The following is a 26,471-nucleotide window of genomic DNA, read 5'->3' on the forward strand; positions in this document are numbered from 1 at the left end:
AGGGCTTGGAGTGATATATTCCAAGTTCTGAAAGATAACAACTGTCAACCAAGGTTACTTTATCCTGCAAAGCTATCCATTCAAATAGACTGAGAAATAAGGATATTCCATGACAAAAGCAGGCTAAAGGAGTATTTGAAGACAAAACCAGCTCTACAGAAAATACTTGATAGAATCCTCCATGCTGAAGAAAAGGAAAAGCACACATATAAGGTACCTAGAAAAAACAAGCAATACTCAAATACTAGTTAACACAAGAGAGCACAGGTAGAACCGGAACCACATACACAAAAAATGGCAAACATAAATACACACCTTTCAATAATATCTCTGAATATCAGTGGCCTCAATGCCCCAACCAAAAGACATAGGTTGGGCTGGAGAGATGGCTTAGCGGTTAAGCGCTTGCCTGTGAAGCCTAAGGACCCCGGTTCGAGGCTCGGTTCCCCAGGTCCCATGTTAGCCAGATGCACAAGGGGGAGCATGCGTCTGGAGTTCGTTTGCAGAGGCTGGAAGCCCTGGTGCGCCCATTCTCTCTCTCTCCCTCTATCTGTCTTTCTCTCTGTGTCTGTCGCTCTCAAATAAATAAATAAATAATTAAAAAAAAAAAAGACATAGGTTTTCAGACTGGGTTAAAAAGCAGGATCCTACAATTTGTTGTCTCCAAGAAACTCACCTTTCTACAAAGGATAGACATTATCTTAGGGTGAAAGGTTGGAAGACGGTGTTTCAAGCACATGGGCCTAGAAAACAAGCAGGAGTTGCTATCCTAATATCTGACAAGGTAGACTTTAGTCCAATGTTACTCAAGAAAGATAAGGAAGGTCACTTCATATTGATTAAGGGCACACTCCAACAGGAGGACATTCCAATCCTAAACTTATATGCACCTAACATGGGGGCTCCCAAATTCATCAAACAAACACTATTAGAACTAAGGTCTCAGATAAAACCAAACACAGTGGTGGTAGGTGACTTTAACACTCCACTCTCATCAACTGACAGGTCATCCCAGGAAAAAATAAACAGAGAGGCATCTGGACTAAATGAGGTCATAGAAGGAATGGACCTAACAGAAATATACAGAACATTTCACCCAAAGGCTGCAGAATATACATTCTTTTCAGCAGCACATGGAACATTCTCTAAAATAGACCATATATTAGGACACAAAGCAAATCTTAACAAATTCATGAAAATTGAAATAATTCCTTGCATTCTATCTGACCACAATGGAATTAAATTACAAATCAGTAGCAAGAAAGGCTATAGAGCATACACAAAATCATGGAAACTAAACAATACACTACTAAATGATGAATGGGTCAATGAAGAAATCAAGAAGGAAATCAAAAAATTTATAGAGTCAAACGATAATGAGAACACAACATATCAAAATCTCTGGGACACAATGAAGGCAGTTCTAAGAGGTAAATTTATAGTCTTAAGTGCCTTTATTAAGAAATTAGAAAGGTTGCAAGTAAACGACCTAATGCTTCACCTTAAAGCCTTGGAAAAAGAAGAACAAGGCAAACCAAAAATCAGTAGACGGGAAGAAATTTTAAAGATTAGGGCAGAAATTAATGAAATAGAAAGAAAAAAACAATCCAAAGAATTAATGAAACAAAGAGTTGGTTCTTTGAAAGGATAAACAAGATTGATAAACCCTTAGCAAATCTGACCAAAAGAAAGAAAGAAGAGACTCAAATTAATAAAATCAGAGATGAAAAAGGTAACATCACAACAGATTCCAGAGAAATTCAAAAAATCATAGGGCTATAGTATAAAAGCATATACTCCACAAAGTATGAAAATCTGAAAGAAATGGATGATTTCCTTGATTTATATGACCTACCTAAATTAAATCAAAGTAAGATTAATCACTTAAATAGACCTATAACAAGCATGGCAATCCAAACAATTATCAAAAATCTCCCAACCAATAAAAGCCCAGGCCCAGATGGATTCACTGGTGAATTTTACCAGACCTTCAGGGAAGAACTAACACCATTGCTTCTTCAGCTTTTCCAAAAAATATAAAAAGAAGGAATCCTACCAAACTCCTTCTATGAGGCCAGCATCACCCTGATACCAAAACCATGCAAAGATAGAACAAAAAAAGAAAATTATGGACCAATCTCCCTCATGAACATAGATGCAGAAATTCTCAACAAAATATTGGCAAACAGAATACGAGAGTATATCGGAAAGATCATTCACCCTGACCAAGTAGGCTTTATCCCAGAGATGCAGGGATGGTTCAATTTATGCAAATCTATAAATGTAATTTATTATATAAATGGGTTGAAGGACAAAAATCACATGATCATCTCATTGGATGCAGAGAAAGCATTTGACAAAATCCAACATTCCTTCATGATAAAAGTCCTACAGAGACTTGGAATAGAAGGAACATATCTCAATATAATAAAACCTATTTATGACAAGCCTACAGCCAACATATTACTAAATGGGGAAAAACTGGAAGCTTTTCCACTAAAATCAGTAACAAGACAAGGGTGTCCACTGTCCCCACTTTTATTTAATATAGTTTTGGAAGTCTTAGCCATAGCAATAAGGCAAGAGACACACATAAAAATGATACAGATTGGAAAGGAAGAGATCAAGTTATCATTATTTGCAGATGACAGTATTCTATACATAAAGGACCCTAAAGACTCTACTAGCAAACTGTTAGAGCTGATAAAAACCTACAGCCATATAGCAGGATATAAAATAAATACACAGAAATCAGTAGCCTTCATATATGCTAACAACAAACACACAGAGGATGAAATCAGAGAATCACTCCCATTCACAATTGCATCAAAAAAAAAATAAATAAAGTACCTTGGAATAAACCTACCCAAGGAAGTAAAAAAATATCTACAATGAGAACTTTAAAACACTCAAGCAAGAAATTGTAGAAGACACTAGAAAGTGGAGAAACATCCCTTGTTCCTGGATTGGAAGAATCAATATTGTGAAAATGGAAATCTTACCAAAAGCAATCTACACATTTAATGCAATCCCTATCAAAATTCCAAAAGCATGGAAAATGCTAATAAAAATTAACAAAAAACGTGTGTGCCAGCATGCCTGATGTTGTTTGCCATTTTAGCTCTTCCAGAAGGAATGGTGAGGGATGAGCAACTGGGGAAAAAGGGATAGTAGCTGGCATGGTGGCACACACTTCTTCTTTTTTTTTTAATGATTTTTCTTTTTATTTATTTATTTGACAGAGAAAGAGAGAGAGAGGGAGAGAGAGAGAGAGAGAGAGGGAGAATGGGTGCGCCAGGGCTACCATTCCAGCTACCTCAAACGAATTCTAGACGCTTTTGCCCCCTTGTACATCTGGCTCTTGAACCTGGGTTCTTTGACTTTGAAAGCAAATTCCTTAACCACTAAGCCATCCCTCCAGCCCTGGCACACTTTAATCCTGGCACTTTTTTTCCCATCCTTATTAGTCTGTTTATTTCAATTCTGTGAAATATATAGATTAAAAACCAAAAGGTTTAAAGTTCATAAACTTTTCCTGAGCCCGAAAAACCCTGTTACAGCATCAGCCACAGTAAGGTCATGAATACAACAGATAGATAATGACTGGAAGACAACACTTCAAATCACTCCTCCTCTTCTGTTGGCTCTAACATTCTTTCTGCTACCTCTTCTGCAATGGACCCTGAGCCTATGAGGGTATAATACAGGTATGTCACTTAGTGCAGAACACTTTACTGTCACTTCTCAGCACTTTGGTGAATTTTGAGTCACTCCGGTGGCCACTGACATCTTAAAAGGAAAGCTTCTTCTAACCAAAAACAAGAGTAGCATTAATATATAGGCATAGACAAAGTGTTTAGAGGGCAGTTTGGTGGGCACACTATAAACTAGATCCATTTAGCAATATGACAGTAGTAACTTCTCCCCTGGGGCTTATGACCTCCCTAGCCATAGGCTTGTGATGGGATTTTCAGTGCCAAGCATGAATTCCCTCCCATAGAGTGGACTTCAGCTCCAATGAGACAGAAGTTGGCTTCCCCTATAACACACATTCCACCACTGCACCAGTTAATCTTGGCACTTTTAATCCCAAAACAAAGTAGGTAGATGTCGGAGGGTTGTCATGAATTCGAGGCCAGCCTGAGACTACTTAGTGAATTTCAGGGCAGCCTGGGCTAGAGCAAGACCCTACATCAAAAAATTAATTTAAAAAAAAGGGATGATAAGGAAATATCTGTGACATGAAGCCAGGAGTCCAAACAATTAGTGTTTAGGAAGGAGAGCAGTAGGATAGAGGGGGTCATTGTGAAGGGTAAGAAAAAATTAACATGAAGTGTACATATGCAAATGCCACAATGCCGCTCACTACTTGGTATATTAATTTAAAAACTTAATTAACAAATATTTATCCCATCATGGTATGAAACTCATTCAGAATCTGGCAAAGTCAGTGCCAAAGGCTTGAATATCTGTTCAAAAGTCATGTTGAAATTTTGTTGCCTTTGTAACAGTATTAAGAGGAGGAGCCTTTCAGAGGCTATCAAGTCAAGGTGGCTCTGCTTTCATGGATGAGTTAATGTCATTATTCACAGAGTGGGTTCCTGATCAAGATGAGGGTTTCCTTGGTTTCCTCTTGTCTTGAATAGGTTCTCCTGCCCTTCCACCATGTTCTGATGAAGCACCAATGTGCTTACCATTGCCAGTGCCACACTCTTGGATGTCTCAGTCTCCAAAATGTTGAGATGGGAATGTCATTATAAGTTACATAGTTATGGTATTCTTTAACAACAATACAAAATGGACTAAGATAGACAGACATTGAGACATTCTGGGATGGGGAGGGGTTGAGAACCCCAGGAGGAAGCTAGATGACACAAAAATAGGGAGGAACCTATTTTGGTGATGAAGTCCTGAAAAGCCTCCATAGCTGACCATCTTCCTTTGGCAATGGGGGCAATCTTGCTTCAGGCTAGCTACTCTGCCCATGTTTTGGAAGTGGCTGAATTTGAAGCTTTAGTAACATGCTTTGAGACAGGAGAACTATTCTTAGAACCACAGAGACTCTGTGAAGCTTGTGAGAATAGAGAGGAAGATAGAGCTGAGGAACTCCAAGGAGGACTGAATACCATAGCACCTCAAGCACAGGATGAAGATTGGCTGGGGAAAAATCTCCCCTCCATCACCACACAATCATCTCTGTGTCCCTTTTTTTTTTAATTTCACTTTCTAGGCTGGAAGGATGGCTTAGTGGTTAAGATGCTTGCCTACAAAGCCAAAGACTCAGGTTTGATTCTCCAGTATCCACATAAGCCAGATGCATAAGGTGGCACATGCATCTGGAGTTTGTTTGCACTGGCTAGAGACCCTGGTGCACCCATTCTCTCACTCTATCTCTCTTTTAAAATAAACAAGTAAATAAATATATTGCTTTTAAATTTCACTTTTCATTTATTTATTTGTTAGCAAGCAGAGAGAGAAGAGAGACAGAGAGAATGGGCATGCCAGGGCCTCCAGCCAGTGTAATCGACTTGAGATTCATTTTTCACTTTGTGACAAATCTGGCTTCATGTGGGTACTGGGGAATCGAAATCTGGTCTTTAGGCTCTGTAGGCAAGAGCCATAACCCCCAGACCCATCCACTTTGTCGTCAAGAAGATGGTTGTTTTGCAACACTGTGACTTTCTTCTCTATTCAGAATTAAGACAGTGTTGTTTGAATGTACTCTAATACTCATTCTCAGCTTCTCCATAACTGGATTCAAATATTTGCTGGTGTTATATTGAGGCTATCTGTCTCAGCCTCCCTGCAGCTAGGTATGAACGGGTAATGGTCAAGTTTTTTTTTTTTTTTTTTTTTTTTTTTTTTTTTTTTAAAGCTGCCTTTCACACTAGTCCATACTGACATGACACTCACTCTGTACCTTGGCTGGGCTCCAACTCTTGGTGATCCTCCTACCTCAACCTCTTGAGTGCTGGGATTAAAGATATGAACCACCATGTTGGGCTATGATCATTTTTTGTTTGTTTGTTTGTTTTGAGGTAGGGTATCATTCTAGGCTAGGCTGATCTGGAATTCACTATGTAGTCTCAGAGTGGCCTCAAACTCATGGCGATCCTCCTACTGCTGCCTCCCAAGTGCTAGGATTAAAGACCACCTTGGCTTGGTCATGTTTTTCAAAAAAACCCATTTTTAAAATTTATTTGGTAGAGGAAGATTAGATAGACAGACAGATAGATAAAGAGAATGGGAACATAAGGACTTATTGCCACTGCAGATGAACTTCAGAAACATGTACCACATCATACATTTGATTTTATTGGGTACTGGGAATTGAAAGCAAATTTTCAGGCTTTGCAAGCAAGTGCCTTTAACCTCTGAGCCATCTCTCCAGCCCTATGGTCAAGTTTTTAAAAATTATTTATTTACTTGTGTGGTGTGCACATGTTTCCAGGGTCTCTTGCTGCAAACAAATACCAGATGCTTGTGCCACTCTTTTGTTTTTCAAGGTAAGGTTTCACTCTAGTCCAGGTTGACCTGAAATTCACTATGTAGTCTCAGGGTGGCTTTGAACTCATGATGATCCTCCTACCTCTGCCTTCTGAGTACTGGGATTAAAGGTATGCGCCACCATGCCTAGGCCTGCTTGTGCCACTTTTTGTGTCTGGATTAATGCAGGTAGCTGGTGAATTGAACTCACGTGAGCCTCACACGAAAGTACCTCTAACTGCTGAGCCATCTCTCCTGCCCTAGGAGTCAAACTTTAAGCAATGAAATGTAAGGAAAAAAATATATTTTGTTATTTATTCATTTATTTATTTGAGAGAGATAAATATGTAGATAGAGAGAATGAGCATGCCAGGGCCTCCAGCTGTTGCTAATGAACTCTAGACACATGTGCCACCTTGTGCATCTGGCTTATGTGGGTCCTGGAGAATTGAACCTGGGTCCTTTGGCTTTGCAGGCAAGTGCCTTAACTGCTAAGCCATCTCTCCAGCTCTTGTTGGAATTTCCAAATACTTCTTAATATTTATTTATTTGCAATCAGAGAGAGAGAGAGAGAGAGAGAGAAAGAGGGAGGGAGGGAGGGAGGGAGGGAAGGAGGGAGGGAGGGAGGGAGGGGGAGAGGGAGAGGGAGAGGGAGAGGGAGAGGGAGAGGGAGGGAGGGAGACAGTGAGGGAGTGTGAGAGAGAGAGGGAGAGAGAGAAAGAGAAGACAGGATGGGTTTATGCATGACAGGACCTCTAACTATTGTGAACAAACTCCAGAAGAATGCACCACTTTGTGCATCTGGCTTATGTGGGTTCTGGGGAATGAAACCTGGGTCCTTAGCCTTCCCAGGCAAGTGCCTTAACCCTAAGCCATTCCTTCAGCCCTCTTGTTAGGATTTCTAGAAATAAACAGTGTTTTTATTATTTCTTCCTGTTTCCTGAAAGGATTGGGATGCCACATTCACTTGGACAATGAAGTGATCCTGAACCCACATGCCAAGGATGATGGAGCAGAAAGACAGACATCTTAGAAACACCACTGAATCGTCATACCACCAGTGGCTAGGCCTATCTCTGGATGCTTTCTTGTTTCACACGGGAGAAAAAATAAATTTTTTTGTTAAAAAATTTACACCTCTCTTTTCTGTATCTCCTTTGCCTATTCTCCTTTTATCGAAAGATTACTTAGATGTATAATGTTTAATTTTCAAGTGTTTGGATATTTTGTTTTGACCTGGAGCTTAGTTACATTATGACCAGAGAACACGCTTCATGTGATTTTAGTTGTGTGTGTGTGTGTGTGCAGGCGTTGCACGTGTGTGCATGCTTATGAAGGTCAGAGGACTACCTCAGAGGTTGTTTCTCAGGCTCTGTCCATTACTTTTGAGACAGGGTCTCTTCCTGGCCTTGGGATGGATTGGGTGGCAAGTTAGCTCCGGGGATCCAACAGTTTGCCTCTCCAAGAGCTGGGATTACGAGCGAGGCAACACGCCGGGTCAGGGTTTTGGGGCTCCAACGCTGATCCTCATGCTTGCAAGCAACTATTTACCGATAATCTCCCTAGTCTTCATTGCTTTTTTTTCTTAAAATTTGACTTATGACCACTGGTTCTGAGGTCAGGAGGAAGCTATTGCTGAGCCAAGATGGTCTCACAGGCGCGTCCTCATCCTCATAAGTGCTGGTCTTCCCACTGAGCAGGTTATGTCTTCATGCCGGCAGAGACCGAGAATCCAGGGCCTGAGCCCAGCAGCTCTCAGGGATCTGCGTGCTTTCGTGCGTGTGTGTGCAGGCGTGCGTGAGCGGAAATCCCGCCTCCCGGCGCCTGCGGTTGGCTCTGGGCGAAGCGGGTGAGCCCCTAGAAGGAAGAAGAGCAGTGTTGAAGGAAGCAGGAGAGTTGGGAGGAGCCTGGAAAGGTTTCCTCTTCTCTATTGGCCAGACCCGCCAGCAGCCTCGCTGTGATTGGGTGGCCGCAGCACTGCGTCGGACCGTCCCTCGGGCCGGAGCAGGCCGGGGATCGCGATCGCTGCTGGGTCGGTGGCAGGAGGCTGTTCCCGCACGCTGGCTGGCGAGGCGGCGGGTCGCTGCCATTAGGTCCCAGCGGGGCGCGAGGGCGGCGGCCGGCGGCGGGGCACGGAGCCGGCGGGGCGCGGCGGGCGCGGGCGGGCGTTGGCTTGGCGGCCGGCCCTGGGCCTGCGCGCACCGCCCGCGGCGGCGCGGTCTCGGCTGTCTTTCCATTGCTCCGCTGATTATTGTGGACTCAGCTGCAGATGTGACTTTTGTTTCCCGCACCTCGCTTGACCGTCGGGGGACAGCGGCAGGTGCATGCTGGTGTCACTTGTCGTTGAGCTCATGGGCTTTTCTGCCGTGCGCTCTCGCGTGTATCTTTTGGATTTGAGGGGACGGGGATGATATTGTGCTTTGGTCGCCGGCGATCATCCTTTCTCGATATCTTCCATCGTATTGCAAAGACCGAGCGGAACACTTACCTCTATTGGAGGGAGGATTTCCTTTCTCCGCCTCCCTTGCGGGTCTCTCCAGCCTCCCCTCTTTCATGTCACCTCCTCCCCTTTCCCCCGCGCCTCCTTTTTGAGTCTTTCTCTCTGCTGCATTCAAGCCTTACAGAAAGGTCTGAGTAACTTAAAAAAAAAAAAAAAAAAAGCATTCAGTCTTCATCGTTTCTGTTTTTCTTGCAGGCCTGATCACGGGGAGGAAGCTGGAGGAAAAATGCCCTCTGAGTCTTTCTGTTTGGCCGCCCAGGCTCGACTTGACTCCAAATGGTTGAAAACAGATATACAGGTAGGGTTGACATGCCTTTTGCTCGGTTGTTCCGGCCTTCATGTTTGATTTTCTGGTTAGGCTTTTTTTGGGGGTGGGGGGCGTTAGGGGGATACGTAACAGGATGTCAGTTAGATCTTGCCCTATTTGAGAAGCAAGTTTATTTTTTAAACTCAAAATGTGACATGGTTATGGCTGCTTTTGTAGATTGTAGGTGGCAGCATTTAAATTAAAGTTATTTGTAAGTGCAAGAAACTCGAGATCAGCCGGGTGTGGTAGCGCACACCTTTTAATTCCAGCACTCTGGAGGCAGAGGTAGGAGGATTGCTGTGTGTTTGAGGCCAGCCTGGGACTACAGAATGGGTCCCAGATCAGCCTAGGCTAGAATGATACCCTACCTCAAAAAAATAAAAAAAGAAACTTGATGTTTAGTTGCAGTTTTTTTCTTGTTATTATTGTTTAAGGCGTCTGTATTATTCATAACTCTGATGTGGGTATTGTTTTGAGACAATCCCTGAATTATATGGGGAAACAATGAGGCGATAGGTAGTAAGTTTTGCCTTGCAGAAATCCACTCATTTTACAGGGTCTTGTGTTTGTGTTCCATTGTAATTGACCCTTGTCTTGAGAGCAAATGGTTTGTTGAGCTCTTGACTTTATTTTTACTACAAGTCTAACTAAGAGAAATGCCCACATTTTTCTTTTTTTTTAAAGACTTAAAAATGACAGTTTTCATGCACATACATAGGGTATTTTGATCACAAACCCCTCCCATTTACTTTCTCTTATCTCCCAACTCCTTTTCATGAAACCCTTTCTTCTTTCCAATTAGTCCCTCCTCTACTTTGATGACTCCCCCTTCTGTCCTTCATAATGAATTGTTGATGTTCCCAATATTGTGCAGGCCATGACAGCTGCTGTGAGGTCATGAATGCAAGGGTCACTTTCCATAGCACTCCTCTCCATCCTCTGGCTCTTTCATTCTTTTCACTTCCTATTCCATAATGTTTCTTAATGCTTAGGTTTTCACTTCAGGAACACGAGACAGAATGTTGGCCTAAGGTTGTAATGTTTAATAAAATAATGGCAAGCTGGCCAGGAGGTTATCAAATAAGTTATCTTTCTGCAGATAATTCCTTGGCCATAAACTAGTTTTGTTTGTGAATGGTTTGAAACGCCATACCATCAGCATAAAGAGCTGTCCAAATAATTTGTACTATCTTATGTGTTCTTTCTTCCTGAGGCTAACCATTTAAAATCTTTGTCAAGTTGTCTATCTTACATAGTTCATTACAAAGTTCATGACCCTGTAGTGGATTGTAGATTTTAATAGTGAAGTATTGTTGCCTCTTTCTGTTTCAGTTTTATCTCTTTTGGTTTTTTGAGGTAGGGTCTCACTCTGGCCCACGCTGACCTGGAATTCACTACGTAGTAAATCTTAGGGTGGCCTTGAACTCATGGTGATCCTTCTACCACTGCCTCCCGAGTGCTGGGATTAAAGGTGTGTGCCACCACGGTCAGCTCTTTTTTTTTTTTTTTTCCCTTGTCTGTGTGTATATGTGGTGTGGTGTGTATGGTATATACATGTATATATGCCCTTGTGGAAGATCCACACACTCATGTGCTGTGGGGAAGGGGCCTAGGGAATACACTTACTTGTGGCTGCCAGAACAGAACATGGGAGTCCTGTTCTTTTGTTCTTATTTGAGTTTGAGTTTCTTACTGATACCAGATCTTGCTGTTTCTTCCAAGCCTGGACAGTTCCCTGGTGTCTGCCCCCATAGGGCTGGAGTTTCTGATGTGCATGGCCACACCCAGCTATTTATATGAGATTTGAAGATTCAGACCCCTCAGATCCTTATGCTTGGGTAGGAAGCATGCTTCATGGAGCCGTCTCTCCAGCCCCCTTTTCCCTTTTTATATAGATGTTGAGTGCCAATAGATGTGAGAGCAGGTGTGGAGGACTGTGCAGTGGATAGTAGGATTTTTATTAGTGGTCTTGTGTTAAGTCAGACTGAGCATAAGAAACTGAATCAAGAATTGGCTTGGCCAGACATGGTGGCGCACACCTTTAATCCCAGCACTTGGGAGGCAGTGGTAGGAGGATTGCCGTGAATTCGAGGCCACCATGAGACTACATAGTTAATTCCAGGTCAGCCTGGGCCAAAGTGAGACCCTACCTCAAAAAAAAAAAAAAAAAAAAAAAAAAGAAAAGTAAAAGAAAATTGGCTTGATTATTATTTTTATTTATTTATTTATTTTTTTATGAACACCTTCCATGATTATAAACAATATCCCATGGTAATGCCCTTCCTCCCCCCACTTTCCCCTTTGAAACTCCATTCTCCATCATCTCCCCTCCCCATCTCAATCAGTCTCTTATTTTGATGTCATAATCTTTTCCTCCTATTATGATGGCCTTGTGTAGGTAGTATCAGGCATTGTGAGGTCATGGATATCCAGGCCAGTTTATATTTTGGGGGAGCACATTGTAAGGAATCCTACCCTTCTTTTGGCTCTTACATTCTTTCCACCACCTCTTCCACAATAGACCCTGAGCCTTGGAAGGTGTGACAGAGATATTGCAGTGCTGAGCACTCCTGTCACTTCTTTCCAGCACCATGATGCCTTCTGAGTCATCCCAAGGTCACTGCCATCTGGAAAGAGAAGATTCTCTACCAAAAGTGAGAGTAGCATTAATAAAAGGGTATGAACATTAACAGAAGTGTTTACTGGGCAGTTTGATAAGCATAGTATATACATCAGCCAGACAGCAGCAGACGTTATACCCCTAGGGCTCATGACTACCCCTGTTTTAAGTTTTCACTATCAGAGATGTATTCCCTCCCATGGAGCGGACCTCCAGTCCAATTAGAGGGCAGTTGGTTTCCACCATGTCAGATGTGCCACTATTGCACCTGTTGGTTCATTGGGCCTGACTGGCTAAATATAAGGCTTGCAGAGTCCACTGTTGAGTAGCTTCACTGATGATTTCTCTCTCTCCCATTGCACTGCATGCAGAATGGCTTCTTCCAGCTTCTGTCAGCTGGTCTACATGGAGGAGGTTGGCCTGATCATTCTTACTCTTTGGTTTGTTCGTGTTGAAACAGTACTGTTTTGTGTAGCTTTTACTGTCTTTGTCTTTTTATAACAAAGTGGGAGAGATGTGAGGTAAGCAATTTTTTTATCTGAAATCTTGAGATTCAGTCAAACTCTTTTGAAGGTTTATTTTTCCAATTGAGGTCCCTTTCTCTATACATTTATCCTTTTTATTTTTGCAACTATTTTAATTTATTTGAGAAAGAGAGAGGGAGGAAGAGACGAGAGAGAAAGGGAGGGGAGGGGAAATAGGTATGTCAGGCTTCTTGCTGTGTTTGGCTTTATATGGGCACTGGGAAATTGAACCTGATCTGGCAGGCTTTGCAAGCAAGTAGCTTTAACCACTAAACCATCTTCCCAGCCTACGTATACACATGCACACACACAATTATTTATTTGTTTATTTGCAAGCAGAGAGAGAGAATGGGCATGCCAGGTTCTCTAGCTACTGCAGACGAACTCCAGGTGCCTGTGCCCCTTGTGCATCTGGCTTACGTAGGTTCTGGGGAATCGAACCTGGGTCCTTTAGCTTCACAGGCAAACACCTTAACTGCTAAGCCTCTCTCCAGCCCAGGTTTATACTTTTCCTGAGAAAGTTATTGAAGTGAAAGACCTTACTTGAGAGCAAGGGGTATAAGTCAGTGGTAGAGTGGTGTCGTAGCATGTGTGAGGTTTTGTTTTAAACTTCTTTCACCACAGTGATTTTTTTCTTTCGTGAATATCTACTATATAGGAGTTTTAGAGTCTTGATCTCAAACCGGTTTAATGATGTGTTGATTGTCTATGATGAGTCAATGGTATGTACATACAATGAAGCACCGTTTCTTGGAGTGCTTGCAGCTTCACTTTTTGTTTTTACATATTTAATTTAATTTATTTGAAAGAGAGAAATGGTGGTGGGGGGGAGGAGAATGGGTGCACCAGGACCTCTAGCCACTGCAAACAAACTCCAGATGCATGTGTCGCCTTGTGCAGCTTGCTTACATGGGTCCTGGAGAATTGAACCTAGGTTTTTAGGCTTTGTAGGCAAATGCGTAAACCACTAAGCCATCTCTCCAGCCCCCCCCCCCTTTTTTTTGAGGTAGGGTCTTACTTTAGCTCAGGCTGACCTGGAATTCACTATGTAGTCTCAGGGTGGGCTCAAACTCATGGCGATCCTCTTACCTCTGCCTCCCAAGTGCTGAGATTAAAGGTGTGCGCCACCACGCCTAGCTACCTGTCCCCTATTAAAAAAAAATATTTTATTTATTTATTGGGGGGGGAGAGAATGAATGGGTTATTTCATTTTCTAGAATATTTTATTTATTTGACAGTGAAGGAGAGAGAGAGGGAGGGGGGGAGGGAGAGAGAGAGAGAGAGAATGGGCGCACCAGGGCCTCTAGCCACTGCAAACGAACTCCAGACAAATGCGCCACCTTGTGCATCTGGCTTATGTGGGTTCTGGGGAATTGAACTGCAGGCAAATGCCTTACCACTAAGCTATCTCTCCAGCTTGGGTTGTTTCATTTTTGATTTATTCAGTATGATACTAGTATTTATCTCTTGAGATATCTGGAATATTATTCTTAAGTCTTCCCAATGTCTCCTAGGAACAGGTGACTAGATTTTGGTTATATATCAAATGAAAAATATGTTGGGCATTGTAGGTATTTTCTGCAATGAAAAAAGTGCCTTTTGTGTAGTACAGTTTCTGTAGCATTGTTTATTAAATGTGAGGACTGTATATTTTTCACCCTAGGAATTTAGACATACTATTTATTTATTTATTTATTTTAATTTTTATTAATATTTTCCATGATTACAAAATATATCCCATGGTAATTCCCTCCCTCCCCACCCCCACACTTTCCCATTTGAAATTCCATTCTCCATCATATTACCTCCCCATTACAATCATTGTAATTACATATATACAATATCAACCTATTAAATATCCTCTTCCCTTCCTTTCTCTTCCCTTTATAGACATACTATTTATTACTGGGGTCCTTTTGGCAGGCCTACATTGCAGATACTTTCTGAAATGGGAATTTGGGGGGTCCTTGCTAATACACCAACACACCAATAAATTTAGGGTACCTCATATCTTGTGGATTTAAAGAAATAAAATCCATAGACCAAAGGGTAAGGTTTAGAGAGGCTTGATTAGATTAGATTAAGAGCAGAAAGTGCAGAGAGCACCTGACATGTGGAGGGCAGGAGGGGTGGAGAGCCCAGGTGGGAGTAAGGTTGGGGTTTCTCCTCTTGTCTCCGCCTGGCTGCGCTGAGATGAAGTAAGCTTACCCGAGCCTGGGCGAGAGAGAGCTTGTCCTCGGCACGCATCTATTTATAACCTTACTGTGGTAGGCTCACCTTCCAGCTCAGGTGAGCCTGAGAGACAGTGGATTGGTCTGGGCTGGAGGCTGGCTCGGGAAGAAGCCAGCCATGATGCCAAGTTCTGGAGGCTGAACTTGACCAACCACAGTGTCAAGATTAAATTTAAATGCTGGGAAAGAGGACCTCCCTCCCAGGAGGGCCTCAAGTTGTTTTTGAAAAAAATAGATGGAGGGAACTCCATTAGGCAAGAGATAAGTAGATCATTTTTTGATCTCTAGCAAAGTGAAGCTTGCAAGGGCAGACTTAAGGACATTCCTGCCTTTACTTTAGGGGTCCAGTTACCCTAACTGCCTCACCAGCTTGTGCTTTTCTCTTTTATGGGGATGGCTTTTTGGGTTTGGAAAACCCTATTTCTTACTTAGGCTTTGGTAGTTGCAACCAAATTGATACATAGTTAATTAATTAATAGTATTTGTGGAAGACATATATGTAGAAAGATATTTTATATTGTTTAGGAAATCTGTTTTCTACAAGCCAATTTTTTTGAAATGATCCTGAAATTTCTGGTAACTTTTAGAAAGGAACAGTTTTTGGACTTTGAAAATTTGAATGTATTATAAACACTGATCCTTGGTTTTTTTTTTTCCCCTTGGTTTTTCGAGGTAGGGTTTCACTCTAGCCCAAGCTGATCTGGAAGAGTAGTCTTGGGGTGGTTTCCAACTCACAGTGAGCCTCCTGCCTCTGCTCTGCCTCTGCTTCCAGATTGCTGGGATTAAAGGCATATGCCACCACAACTGGCTCTCTCTTCGATTTTGATGTTATTGTTTGTTTGTTTCTTTGTTTCTTTCTTTTTGCCTTCATATTATGTAGGCCTTGTGTAGGAAGTGACAGTTACTGTGAGTGAGGTCATGAATGCAATGGCCACTTTGTGTCTGGAAAACAGCATCTCAAAGGACTCTTCTCTATCCTTTGGATTTTGCATTCTTTCTGTCACCTCTTATTCAGTGTTTCCTGAACCTTGAAGGGTGTGATAGAGATGTCTCACTTAGTGCTGAACACCTAACTGTCTCTTCTTAACCGCCCCCCCTCCGCCCCGCCCAAGTAGGTGTCTCTTACTCAGGCTGACCTGGAATTCACTACATAGTCTCAGGGTGGCCTTGAACTCACTCATTCTTCTACCTCTGCCTCCCAAGTGCTGGGATTAAATGCTTGTGCCACCACACCCAGCCTTTTTTTTTTTTGGTTGGTTTGAGATAGGGACTGGCTTTAGCATAGGCTGACCTGGAATTTACTATATAGTCTCAGGGTGGCCTGGGACTCACAGTGATCCTCCTACCTCTGCTGGATTAAATGCTTGTGCTATTTGCCAACTTGATAGAGGCTAAGGGTGTGTCTGTGAGCATGAGTCCAGAATGGCTGCTGGTCTTTCTTATATAAGCTATACTTAGATGAATTTCCTACAGTTTCTATTTTTGGGTTCTTTGAAGTAGCTCATGAAATTAGATACGTGTGAAGCAATTTTGTAACCTTTTATTACGAAAATAATAATAGATTCACAGCAAGTAGCAAAGAAAATAGAAAGGTCAGTGTGTAGCCATTAGCCATACTCTTCTAGTAGTTATGTATTTTTAACTGTGGTATTATATCAGAACTAAGAAATTTACATTGTTACGCTTGTGTGTATAGTTCTCTGCCAGTCTGTCATAAGTGTCTGTGTACTCAACACAGTTAGATATAAACTTCAGTCACCAAAGTGACCTCTTTGGTGCTCTCCCTTTATAATCATACCAACTCTCCCTCCGTCACAGTCTATAACCCTGAAAACCAGTGATCTAGTCTCCTGAACAGTTTTGTGGTGTGTGGCCTGTAGAGACTAGCTGCTTTCACTTAGTATATGTCCTCAGCATCCATTGATTATATCAGCAGTTAAATTCAGAGCTGTATTTGTCTCTTATTTCCTAGTCACCAATTTAAAATAATTAAGTATTCCTGCCTTGAAAATTCCTTCAAGTTATCATGTTTATAGTTTCTGTACCCAGTGAATTTGTGGTTCACTTAAAAATATTTTTATTTATTTGTGAGGAGAGAGTGAGAGAGAGTGGAAAAGGGAAAGAGAGTGAGTGTATGAGCACACCAGGGCCTCTTGCAGCTATGAACAAACTCAGATGCATGTCCCACTTTGTGTATCTGGATTTACATAGGTACTAGGGAATCAAATTTGGCCCAGCAGACTCTGCAAGAAAGCACCAATAGCCACTCAGCTATCTCCACAGTCCTGTAATTATTTTTTTAAATATTTTATTTGTTTATTTGCAAGCAGAGAGGAACGGGGGACAGACAGACAGAGATGGGGAGGAAGGGAGGGCGGGAGGAAGAGAGAATGGGCATGCCAGCGTCTCCAGCCACTGCAAATGAACTCCAAGTATATGTGCCACTTTGTGTATCCAGCTTTATGTGGGCACTGGGGAAGCAAACCCCAGTCATTGGGTGTTTCAGGAAAGTGCTTTAATTGCTGAGCCATCTCTCCAGCTCACTATAATGATTCTTTTTATTCTTGTTAAATATTTTATTTATTTATTTGAGAGAGAGGAGAAAATGGCAGATGGAGAACAAGAGGATGGGTGTGCCAGGGCCTCCTGCCACTGCAAACGAACTCAAGACACATGTGCTGCCTTGTACATCTGGCTTATGTGGGTCCTGGAGAATTGAACCTGGATCCTTAGGTTTGTAGGCAAGTGCTTTAACATCTCAGCCACCTCTCCAGCCCAAAATAATAAAAATAATAATAATTTTCTTTTAAAAAATTTTATTTATTTGAGAGAGAGAGAGAGAAAGGATATATATATGGAGAGAGAGAGAGAAGATGGTCATACCAGGGCCTACAACCACTACAAATGAACTCCAGAGGCAGGTGCCACCCCGTGCATCTGACTTTACATGGTTATTGGGGAATCGAACCTCATCCTTTGGCTTTTCAGGCAAGTGCCTTAACTGTTGAGCCATCTCTCTAGAGTCTACTCTAATAATTCTTTTTGTGTGTGTGTGTGTTTTGCTTTTTGAGTTTTCGAGGTAAGGTCTTGCTCTCATTTAGGCTGACCTAGAATTCACTGTAGTCTCAGGCTGGCCTTGAATTCACAGTAATCCTCCTACCCATGCATCCTGAGTGCTCGGATTAAAGGCATATGGCATCATGCTTTACTCATAATGATTGTTGTAATAACTTTTGTATCTGCATGATAGTGTTGCTTGCTTTTTTTATTGATGATTCTGATTATTTCTATTTCCTATATTTTGAATAAGATTTTGTAAAAGTTTTTTTTTTTTTTTTGAGGTAGGGTCTCATTTTAGCTCAACCTTAGGTTGTAACTTTTTTTTTTTTGTGTTTTTGGTGTTGTAAATTTTGTTAGTCTTAAAAATTTTTGTTTTGAAACTGGACATGGTGGCACACGCCTTTAATCCCAGCACTCAGGAGGCAGAGGTAGGAGGATCACTGTGAGTTCGAGGCCACCCTGAGACTCTATAGTGAATTTGAGGTCAGCCTGAGCTAAAGTGAGACCCTACCTCGAAAAACCAAAAAAAAAATTTTTTTTTCTTTTTCTTTTGAGACATGATCTTATATATCCTAGGCTGCCCTAAACCTTGCTGTGTAGGCAAGGATTAAATTCTGCTCTTCTACTCTTGGGTGCTGAGATTACAGGTGTGCATGTCCATACCAGGCTTTTGTGAGGTGCTGGGGTTGAATTCAGGTCTTTGTGTGTGCTAGGCAAGCACTCCACCAAATGAGCTACATACACAGCCCCTTGTTCGTCTGTCTTTCTTTCTTATTTACTTATTTGAAAAATGAATTTGCTTTTAGCTTGGATTTTGGGAAAGACCAATATTTGAGGGGGAAGGAAATGACTTTATCATCAGGCTTTGACAGTGCTTTAGCCATACTTACTGGCAGAAGAAAACTGAGACATATATTTAAAGCATGTAACTCCCAATTTTTTGTTCTAGCAAACCTGACTTTTTAGGAAAAAAAGGACACAGTGATCAGTGGTTAAGATGTTAATCAGTCTCTTTAACTTGGTGTTGGGAAGACTTACAGCCACATGTAGATGGCTAACACTTGTTCCCTGCCTTGTAGCCTGTATACAAAAGTCAACTCCAGGTGAATCAAACAAAGGACTCCACTGTAGTCTTGAAACTTTGAAACTACTAGAGGAAAACAGGGAAAGCACTTGAAGATACAGACATAAGGGTACTTTTCTAAATTCAAAAATTCCATAGCATAGGACATACCAAGACCTGACAAATGAGCCTGCAGGAAACAAAAGCTTCTGTGTAGAAAGGAAATGCGTAAGGGAGGAGTAAGCCTGCTGAGTGGGAGAAAATCTTTTTCAGTTGGATATATGGTAAAGTTTTAATGTCCAGAATATATAAAGGACTTAAAAATGTTAAGCATAGGCTGGAGAGATGGCTTAGCGGTTAAGTGCTTGCCTGTGAAGCCTAAGGACTCTGGTTTGAGGCTTGATTCCCCAGGACCCACGTTAGCCAGATGCACAAGGGGGCACACGCATCTGGAGTTTGTTTGCAGTGGCTGGAGGCCCTGGCGTGCCCATTCTCTCTCTCTTTCTGCCTCTTTCTCTCTCTGTCTGTTGCTCTCAAATATAAAATAAATAAAAAATTTTTTAAAAAAAAGTTAAGTGTGTGGTCTGAGAAGATGGTTAAAGGAGCTTGCTTGCAAAGCCAGCAAGGACCTGGTTCAATTCCTAAGGTACCCAAATAAACTGGACATAAAAAAGTGGTGCATGTATCTGGTGTTCATTTATAACTGTGAGAGGTCATGTTGTGTGCACACATACAAATGCAAATCAATAAAAAAGTTAAGCACTTAAAGAATTATAATCCAATCAATAAATGAGCAAATGAACTAAATACTTTGAAGATGAAGAAATAACTGGTAATAAATATATGAAATATGTTCAACATCTCTAATCATCAGGGCATGCATATCAAAATTACATTTAAAAAATTACATTGAGAATGCATAACTTGTTGTGAAGCAAACAAGAACAAATGCTGATGACAATGGTAGGAATATGTCCAGAACAATCAAACACTGCCTACAGCAGAGACACCAGCCACATTTACTGGGTGCTATTCAGAGTAGCCAAGTCCTGTCAGTCAGGTTACAGTAGTCATATCAACGTAGGTGTTCTTCAGCAATAAATGGATAAAAGAATGTGGTAGAATACATAATGGGGGCACTAATTGGCCAGTAAAAAATGAATCACGTCATTTGTTAAAAAAATGGGTGGAACTAGGGATCATATTTAATTCAAAACAATACTTTGGGGCTGGAGGGATGGCTTAGCGGTTAAGGCGTTTGCCTGCAAAGCCAAAGGACCCAGGTTCAATTCCCCAGGACCCACATTAGCCAGATGCACAAGGGGGCACATGCATCAGGAGTTCGTTTGTAGTGGCTGGAGGCCTTGTGGGAAGAGATTCTACATGAGAGAAAACATGGTATCTTTTTTTTTTTTTAATTTTTATTAACATTTTCCATGATTATAAAATATATCCCATGGTAATTCCCTCCCTCCCCACCCCCACACAAAATATTTTATTTTTATTTATTTATTTATTTGATTGAGAAAGTGGGAGGGAGGGAGAGAGAGAGAGAATGGGCACGCCAGGGCCTCTAGCTGTTGCAGATGAACTCCAGTTGCATGATGCATGTGCCACCATTGTGCATCTGGCTTAAGTGGGACCTGGAGAATTAAGCCTTAGTCCTTAGGCTTCACAGGGCTGCGTCTTAATTGCTAAACCACCTCTCCAGCCCCACTAGTATTATTTTTGATCAAAGTAAGAAATAAAACTCATTGTTTTAAACAATAAATAAATAATAATAAAGTCCTGGCATGTAGCAAGCTTTTGTGATCCCAGCACAAGGAAGGCTGAGGCAGTAGGATTCCAATTTGGTGACTAGTCTATGATACTGAGAAAGACCCTGCTTTTGGGGGGGGGGACCAAAAAGGGTATACTATCTTTTTAAAATTTTACTTATTTACTTATTTTTGAGGTAGGGTCTCTCTAGTTCAGGCTGTCCTGGAATTCACTCGGTAGTCTGAGGGTGGCCTTGAATTCACAGTGATCCTCCTACTTTAGCCTCCCAAGTGCTGGGATTAAAGATGTACTCTACCACGCCTGGCTTAGAATATGTTACCTTTTAATTGTTTATTCTCCATAATTTAATATAACTTTTTAAAAACCTTTTTTAATTTTCCAAGATGGTAGTTTTTTTAAAATTTTACTTATTTATTTATTTGACATAGAGAAAGAGGAAGGGAAGGAGGGAGAGAAAATGGACATACTAGGGCCTTCAGCCACTGCATACAAACTCCAGATGCATGCACCATCTTGTGTATCTGGCTAATGTGGGTCCTGGGGAATTGCACCTGGTCCTTTGGCTTTGTAGGCAAACACCTTAACCACTAAGCCATCCCTTCAGCCCAATTTAATATATTTTTTTGTTGTTTATTTTTATTTATTTATTTGAGAGTGACAGAAAGAGAGAGAGAGAGAGAGACAGAGAAAGAGAATGGGTGCGCCAGGGCTTCCAGCCACTGCAAATGAACTCCAGATGCATGAGCCCCCTTGTGCATCTGGCTAACATGGGTCCTGGGGAACCGAGCCTCAAACCAGGGTCCTTAGGCTTCACAGGCAAGCTCTTAACCGCTAAGCCATCTCTCCAGCCCTTAATATAACTTTAAAGAGTGTTTGTCTGTGACCAAAATGTTGCTATAATGAAATACCAAATCTTTAGAAGTATTCATATCCAGCTATAAGATTTTAGCCACAGCATGACTTATCTACTTGATAGGGCACAAGCATGAAAAGGGGGTGTGAGAGACATATTCTTTGGGTCTGGGAATTTAAATGTGAAGTGATGTCCTTTTGAAAACAACCATTATGAGTAAAGATCTTCAGGAATGTTTTTATGTAATTTTTCTTTTGACACAGGGTCTCATTCAGTCCAGACTGGCCTCAGATTCATTGTGTAGCTAAAGATGAGCTGAATGAGACCCTGATTTTAATTAATTTTTAAATTTTAATTTATTTATTTGAGAGAGTAGGGAAGAGAGAATGGGTACACCATGGGCTCTAGCCACTGCAAACAAACTCCATATGCATTCGCTACCATTTGCATCTGGCTTACATGGGTACTAGGGAATTGAACCTTGGTCTGTAGTCTTCTCAGACAAGCGCCTTAAATGCTAAACCCTCTCTTCAGCCATATTTTTTTAATTGTTTATTTATTTAATTGATATGTGTGTGTCTGTTTTTCTGTCTATATTGGTGCTCCAGGTCTCTTGCTGCTGCAAACATGTGCCACTTTTTGTGCCTGGCTTTACAGAAGTGGCTGGCAGGCTTTGCCTGCAAAGACTGCTGAGCCATCTCCTGAGCCCCAATACCCTGTGCTAAAAAAAAAAAAAAAAGAAAGACAAAACAAAGAAATAGGGTATACTAACACGAAACATTAGCAGAGTATATATATTGCTATGCACTGTGCCTTTTAACTTCTCTGTATTTGTTGTATGGTCATTAATGTTTATGTTTTATTTATTATGTAGATAATACATTAATTATAGAATAATTGAACAAATATAAGGGAAACAAGATTTTTTTCTGCCTTGTCATTCTTTACAAATTGCATTGTGTGAGCACATTAAATGTGTTTGTCTTGTTTATATTTGTAGCTGGCATTCACCAGAGATGGGCTCTGTGGTCTGTGGAATGAAATGGTCAAAGATGGAGAAATTGTTTACACTGGGACAGAATTAGCCCCAAATGGAGAGCTCCTTCCTAGGAAAGGTAAGCAATTTTAGTGAGTACTTTTCTTTTGTACAGACCATTATAAATTACATTTTGCAGAAGCTTTGCAATATCCTATAGAAATCCGAGTATTTGAGCATTTCTCTTTGGAGTTTTGTTTTCCTTTGATGATTCTAAGAGTTTAATTAATATTTCAAGCTATACAGATTACAGGGCATTTTCATTTCAAAACCACTTCCTTGCATTTGTGGTGGTCTCTTCTGTGTGTGGCTCATAGTAGCTGTTAGTTTCTCCTTTAAGTTTTAAAGATCTTGCTGTGACTATAGATATTATTGATTATTGTGAGGTTGGGTAGAAATCCTTTCTGATGTTTTATCCTCTCCTTTGCACTGTGTATAAGACATTGGAAACTCATAGCCTACAAAGAAGGATCATTGAAGAGTTCTGTTTAGGCCTATTGGACAACAACCCAACAAGACTAGCTTATTTTCTTTCTTTTTTTTTTTTTAATTATTTATTTATTTATTTGAGAGCGACAGAGAGAGAGAGAGAGAGAGAGAGAGAGAGAGAGAGAGAGAGAGAGAGAGAGGGAGAGAGACACCGACAGACAGACAGACAGACAGACATACAGAGACAATGGGCACGCCAGTGCCTCCATCCACTGCAAACGAACTCCAGACGCATGTACCCCTTTGTGCATCTGGCTAACGTGGGTCCTGGGGAATTGAGCCTTGAACTGGTGTCCTTAGGTTTCACAGGCAAGCACTTAACCGCTAAGCCGTCTCTCCGGCACCCCCCCTTTTTATTTTGGACACAGGTTCTCTCACTTTAGCCCAGGCTGACTTAGAACTTACTCTGTAGCCCCAGGCTGGTCTTGATGTCTTGGAAATCTTCCTACCTCAGCCTCTTGAGTGTTGGGATTAAAGTTGTGTTCTCCTATATGCCTGGCTATCGTTATTATTGACTTTGGATGCGGATTGGATCTGAATTACAGTTGAGGCTCTCAAAGGAAATGATTGCCTGTACCTTCCCGGACTTGTTGAATCTGAACAGCCTTAATTGCAACTCATTGATGAGTTTGTTTGTCTCACTGCTTGAAATTCATTGAGATGTAAAAATTGACCATTTTTAGAGAGAATTCTTTTGTCTTTGTGGAGTGAATTGGAGTAGTGTCTACTGGGAAGTACATGAGGAAAAGTATTAGTTTATGCTTTTGGTTACAGTAGTTTACAGAGTAGTTTTTTTATATTTCTTTCCAAATTTATGTATGCACAGAATATAGAAGATATATACAGTAAGTGACTGGAAACTTGTCCTCTCAGAGTTAATTCTTAATTCTTTATCACAGGGCTTGGTCCAGTGATGTGGCCTCCTTTGATAATTAGATATGCCTGTTTAGTTTTTTTTTTTAGAAAGCTGTTAACATCATCATCAATGTCTGAGAAAGCTTTTAAGATCAACATCTCTACACTATTCACAAACATCTCTACACTGTTCACAAACATCTCTACACTGTTCACAAAGTTCACAAAGTTCTTCACCTACATTTAGTTACAAATCAGGTTGTCACATTAATGGCTGAGCCACCTCTCCAGCCCTTCATTACTAATCAGTAAGTTAAATAGATAATTTTTAAGGTTCTATACACATTATTTTAGAATTTTGTTTTCAAAATTAGCTTCCTAAAATTTGTATCCTAAGTAGATAATCAAATATGGAAATAGACAAATGATTCAACTGTCCAACTTCTACTTCAGAATGGTGAATGACAAAATACTGTCACCAGTTCCCATCCCTTAGCTGTTTTGATAATAGGATGCATAAAGAGCTTAAAAAGTGATCAGTAGGTATCAACACTTTACAAACACACTAGTAACCACATTTCTAGAATAACTATTGAAAAGAATATAAGATTTAGTGACTCGCATTGAAAATGGAAGCCATAGCACTTAAGGTGCTTGCCTGCAAAGCCAAAGAACCCAGGTTCAATTCCCCAGGACCCACGTAAGTCAGATGCACAAGGTGATGCATGCATCTGGAGTGTTCATTTGCAACAGCTGGAGGCCCTGGCGCACCCATATTCTCCCTCTTTCTGCCTCTTTCTCAAATCAAGAAATTTTAAATGGAAGCCTATCAATATTAGGGATAGTAAATTGAAACTTTTTTTTTTCTTCTAGTTAGGGTCTCATTCTAGCCCAGACTGACCTGGAATTCACTCTATTTTCCCAAGGTGGCCTTGAACAGGTTGATCTTCCTACCTCAGCTTCCTGAGTGCTAGGATTAAAGGCCTGGCTCCACAAAATAGTCTTGATGAAAGAAATTTCAAACTGCTTCCATCTTGCATCTTTTATTACACACTCATTGAACCATCCTTAGTGTGAAGTTAATGGTTAGGTATGTTAAATGCAAGCAAAGCATACTAAAATCTGGGAGGGAACCCTCGTTTTAATCTGTAACTATGATAATCAGCTTCAAGTATCATCAATCAACAACTTACCTTGTTTTCTTAAATATACAAAATAATCTTAATAAATAATTTAACTCTCTTAATTGATTAGGGCTGTAGAGTATCCTTGGCTTTTTTGAAAAGATTTTAAACTACAGCACTGCACAGAGGGTATAGCTCAGTGACAAGAGTGCTGGCCTTGCATGGGCTTGATCCCCAGCAATACCAAAAGAAACAAAAAGCACTAAATTGACATGTAGTAAAAGCATAGTACACATATCCAAACCTCAGATCTGACTCTGATAGCTAGAACATAAGTTTCCCTTCCCAGGCAACTTAAAATGTAAATAACTGCTTTAAGTCTCACTAAACAGAAAATGTGCAAAGTTCCTGGTACAAGTTTCGGGTTAAACATTTTATAGTCCTGTCACTCTATGGTGGAACAGAGACTGGATTTTGTTTGTCTTCCGTAATTATTTTCACAGTCTTCCTCCATTTCAAAGGTAAGATTCACAAAGGGACTGGATACTACTGTTTCTGGTTGATCTGTCTGCACAATGGATTCAGCCTTCATCTTCTTTTCGTTGGTACTGTCTTTCTGCTTCTTCAGACATCCTGTTTTCTTCTTCTTCCTCTTCCTCCTTCTTCATCCGGTAATACTCATCAATGGCATATTGGTATTTTGGGGTACTGATGCCCAAAACAGATGCATTCTTCTCTCCAAGAAAGTCACACACTGAGAAGGTTGATGTGGCAGCGTGAAGCATGTAAAACCATAAGTAGGGCCCCCAGCTAAGTTTTGTCTGGCTAGAGATCCCACGTGGAGAGCCGGATCAATTGTAGGTAAAACATCTTTCTTCTCTAGGCCTTCTACTTCATCTTCATCCGTGCTATACTCTTCCATTGTTTCGCCACTAACAAAGTGGATGACCCTCCTTGGGGCTTTCTTCTTCTTTCCTATAACTCCCAGTTCTACATTTTCAAATCCTCGTGCATTACTCATCTGGTGAATGCTGCGGCCACCACCCCTGCTGCGGAGACGGCTTCCCCAGCCTGCGCGCTGCCCACCCACTCGCGGTCCATCTTCCCCACTGGCGAGACACAGGGTAATGGCTGGGACACCCACTTCCATTCTCCGCCCAGCGGCGGCTGGCCAGCGGAGGGGGGCCCTGTTTAGTTTTTTACTTATTTATTTGAGAGAGAGAGAAACAGGGAAGAAGGGAGGGAGAGAGAGGGGAGAGGCAGAGAGAGAGAGAGAGAGAGAAAGAGAGAGAGAATATGAATGGGTACGCCAGAGCCTCTAGCCCCTGCAAAAGAACTCCAGATGCGTGTGCCACCTTGTGCATCTGGCTTGCATGATTCCTGGGAAATTGAATTTTGGCTTTGCACACTAGTGCCTTAACTGCTAAGCCATCTCTCTAGCCCTTCAGTTAAGCTTTTTTAAAATTTTATTTATTTATTTATTTTTTGTTTTTTGAGGTAGGGTCTCACTCTACCTCAGGCTGACCTGGAATTCACTATGGAGT

The 26,471-nt window shown here is 41.3% G+C and overlaps 1 protein-coding gene and 1 pseudogene across 3 annotated transcripts in view; one reads left to right on the plus strand and one right to left on the minus strand.

Annotated features, from left to right (window-relative positions):
* Nucleotides 1-8,673: 8,673 nt before the first annotated feature.
* Herc2 (HECT and RLD domain containing E3 ubiquitin protein ligase 2) overlaps nucleotides 8,674-26,471 on the plus strand; it is a 214,552-nt gene continuing 196,754 nt past the window's right edge. For all 3 annotated transcript variants that reach the window (XM_004661943.2, XM_045145018.1, XM_045145020.1), the window contains exons 1-3: nucleotides 8,674-8,806; nucleotides 9,182-9,284; nucleotides 22,424-22,538. In XM_004661943.2, the coding sequence (XP_004662000.2) occupies nucleotides 9,213-9,284; nucleotides 22,424-22,538 (187 nt within the window). In that variant the 5' untranslated portion in view covers nucleotides 8,674-8,806; nucleotides 9,182-9,212. The remainder of the gene's footprint in view (nucleotides 8,807-9,181; nucleotides 9,285-22,423; nucleotides 22,539-26,471) is intronic.
* On the minus strand, nucleotides 25,378-26,077 carry LOC101613927 (annotated as a pseudogene).

This window comes from Jaculus jaculus, chromosome 3, assembly GCF_020740685.1.
Source record: "Jaculus jaculus isolate mJacJac1 chromosome 3, mJacJac1.mat.Y.cur, whole genome shotgun sequence".
NCBI lineage: Eukaryota > Metazoa > Chordata > Mammalia > Rodentia > Dipodidae > Jaculus > Jaculus jaculus.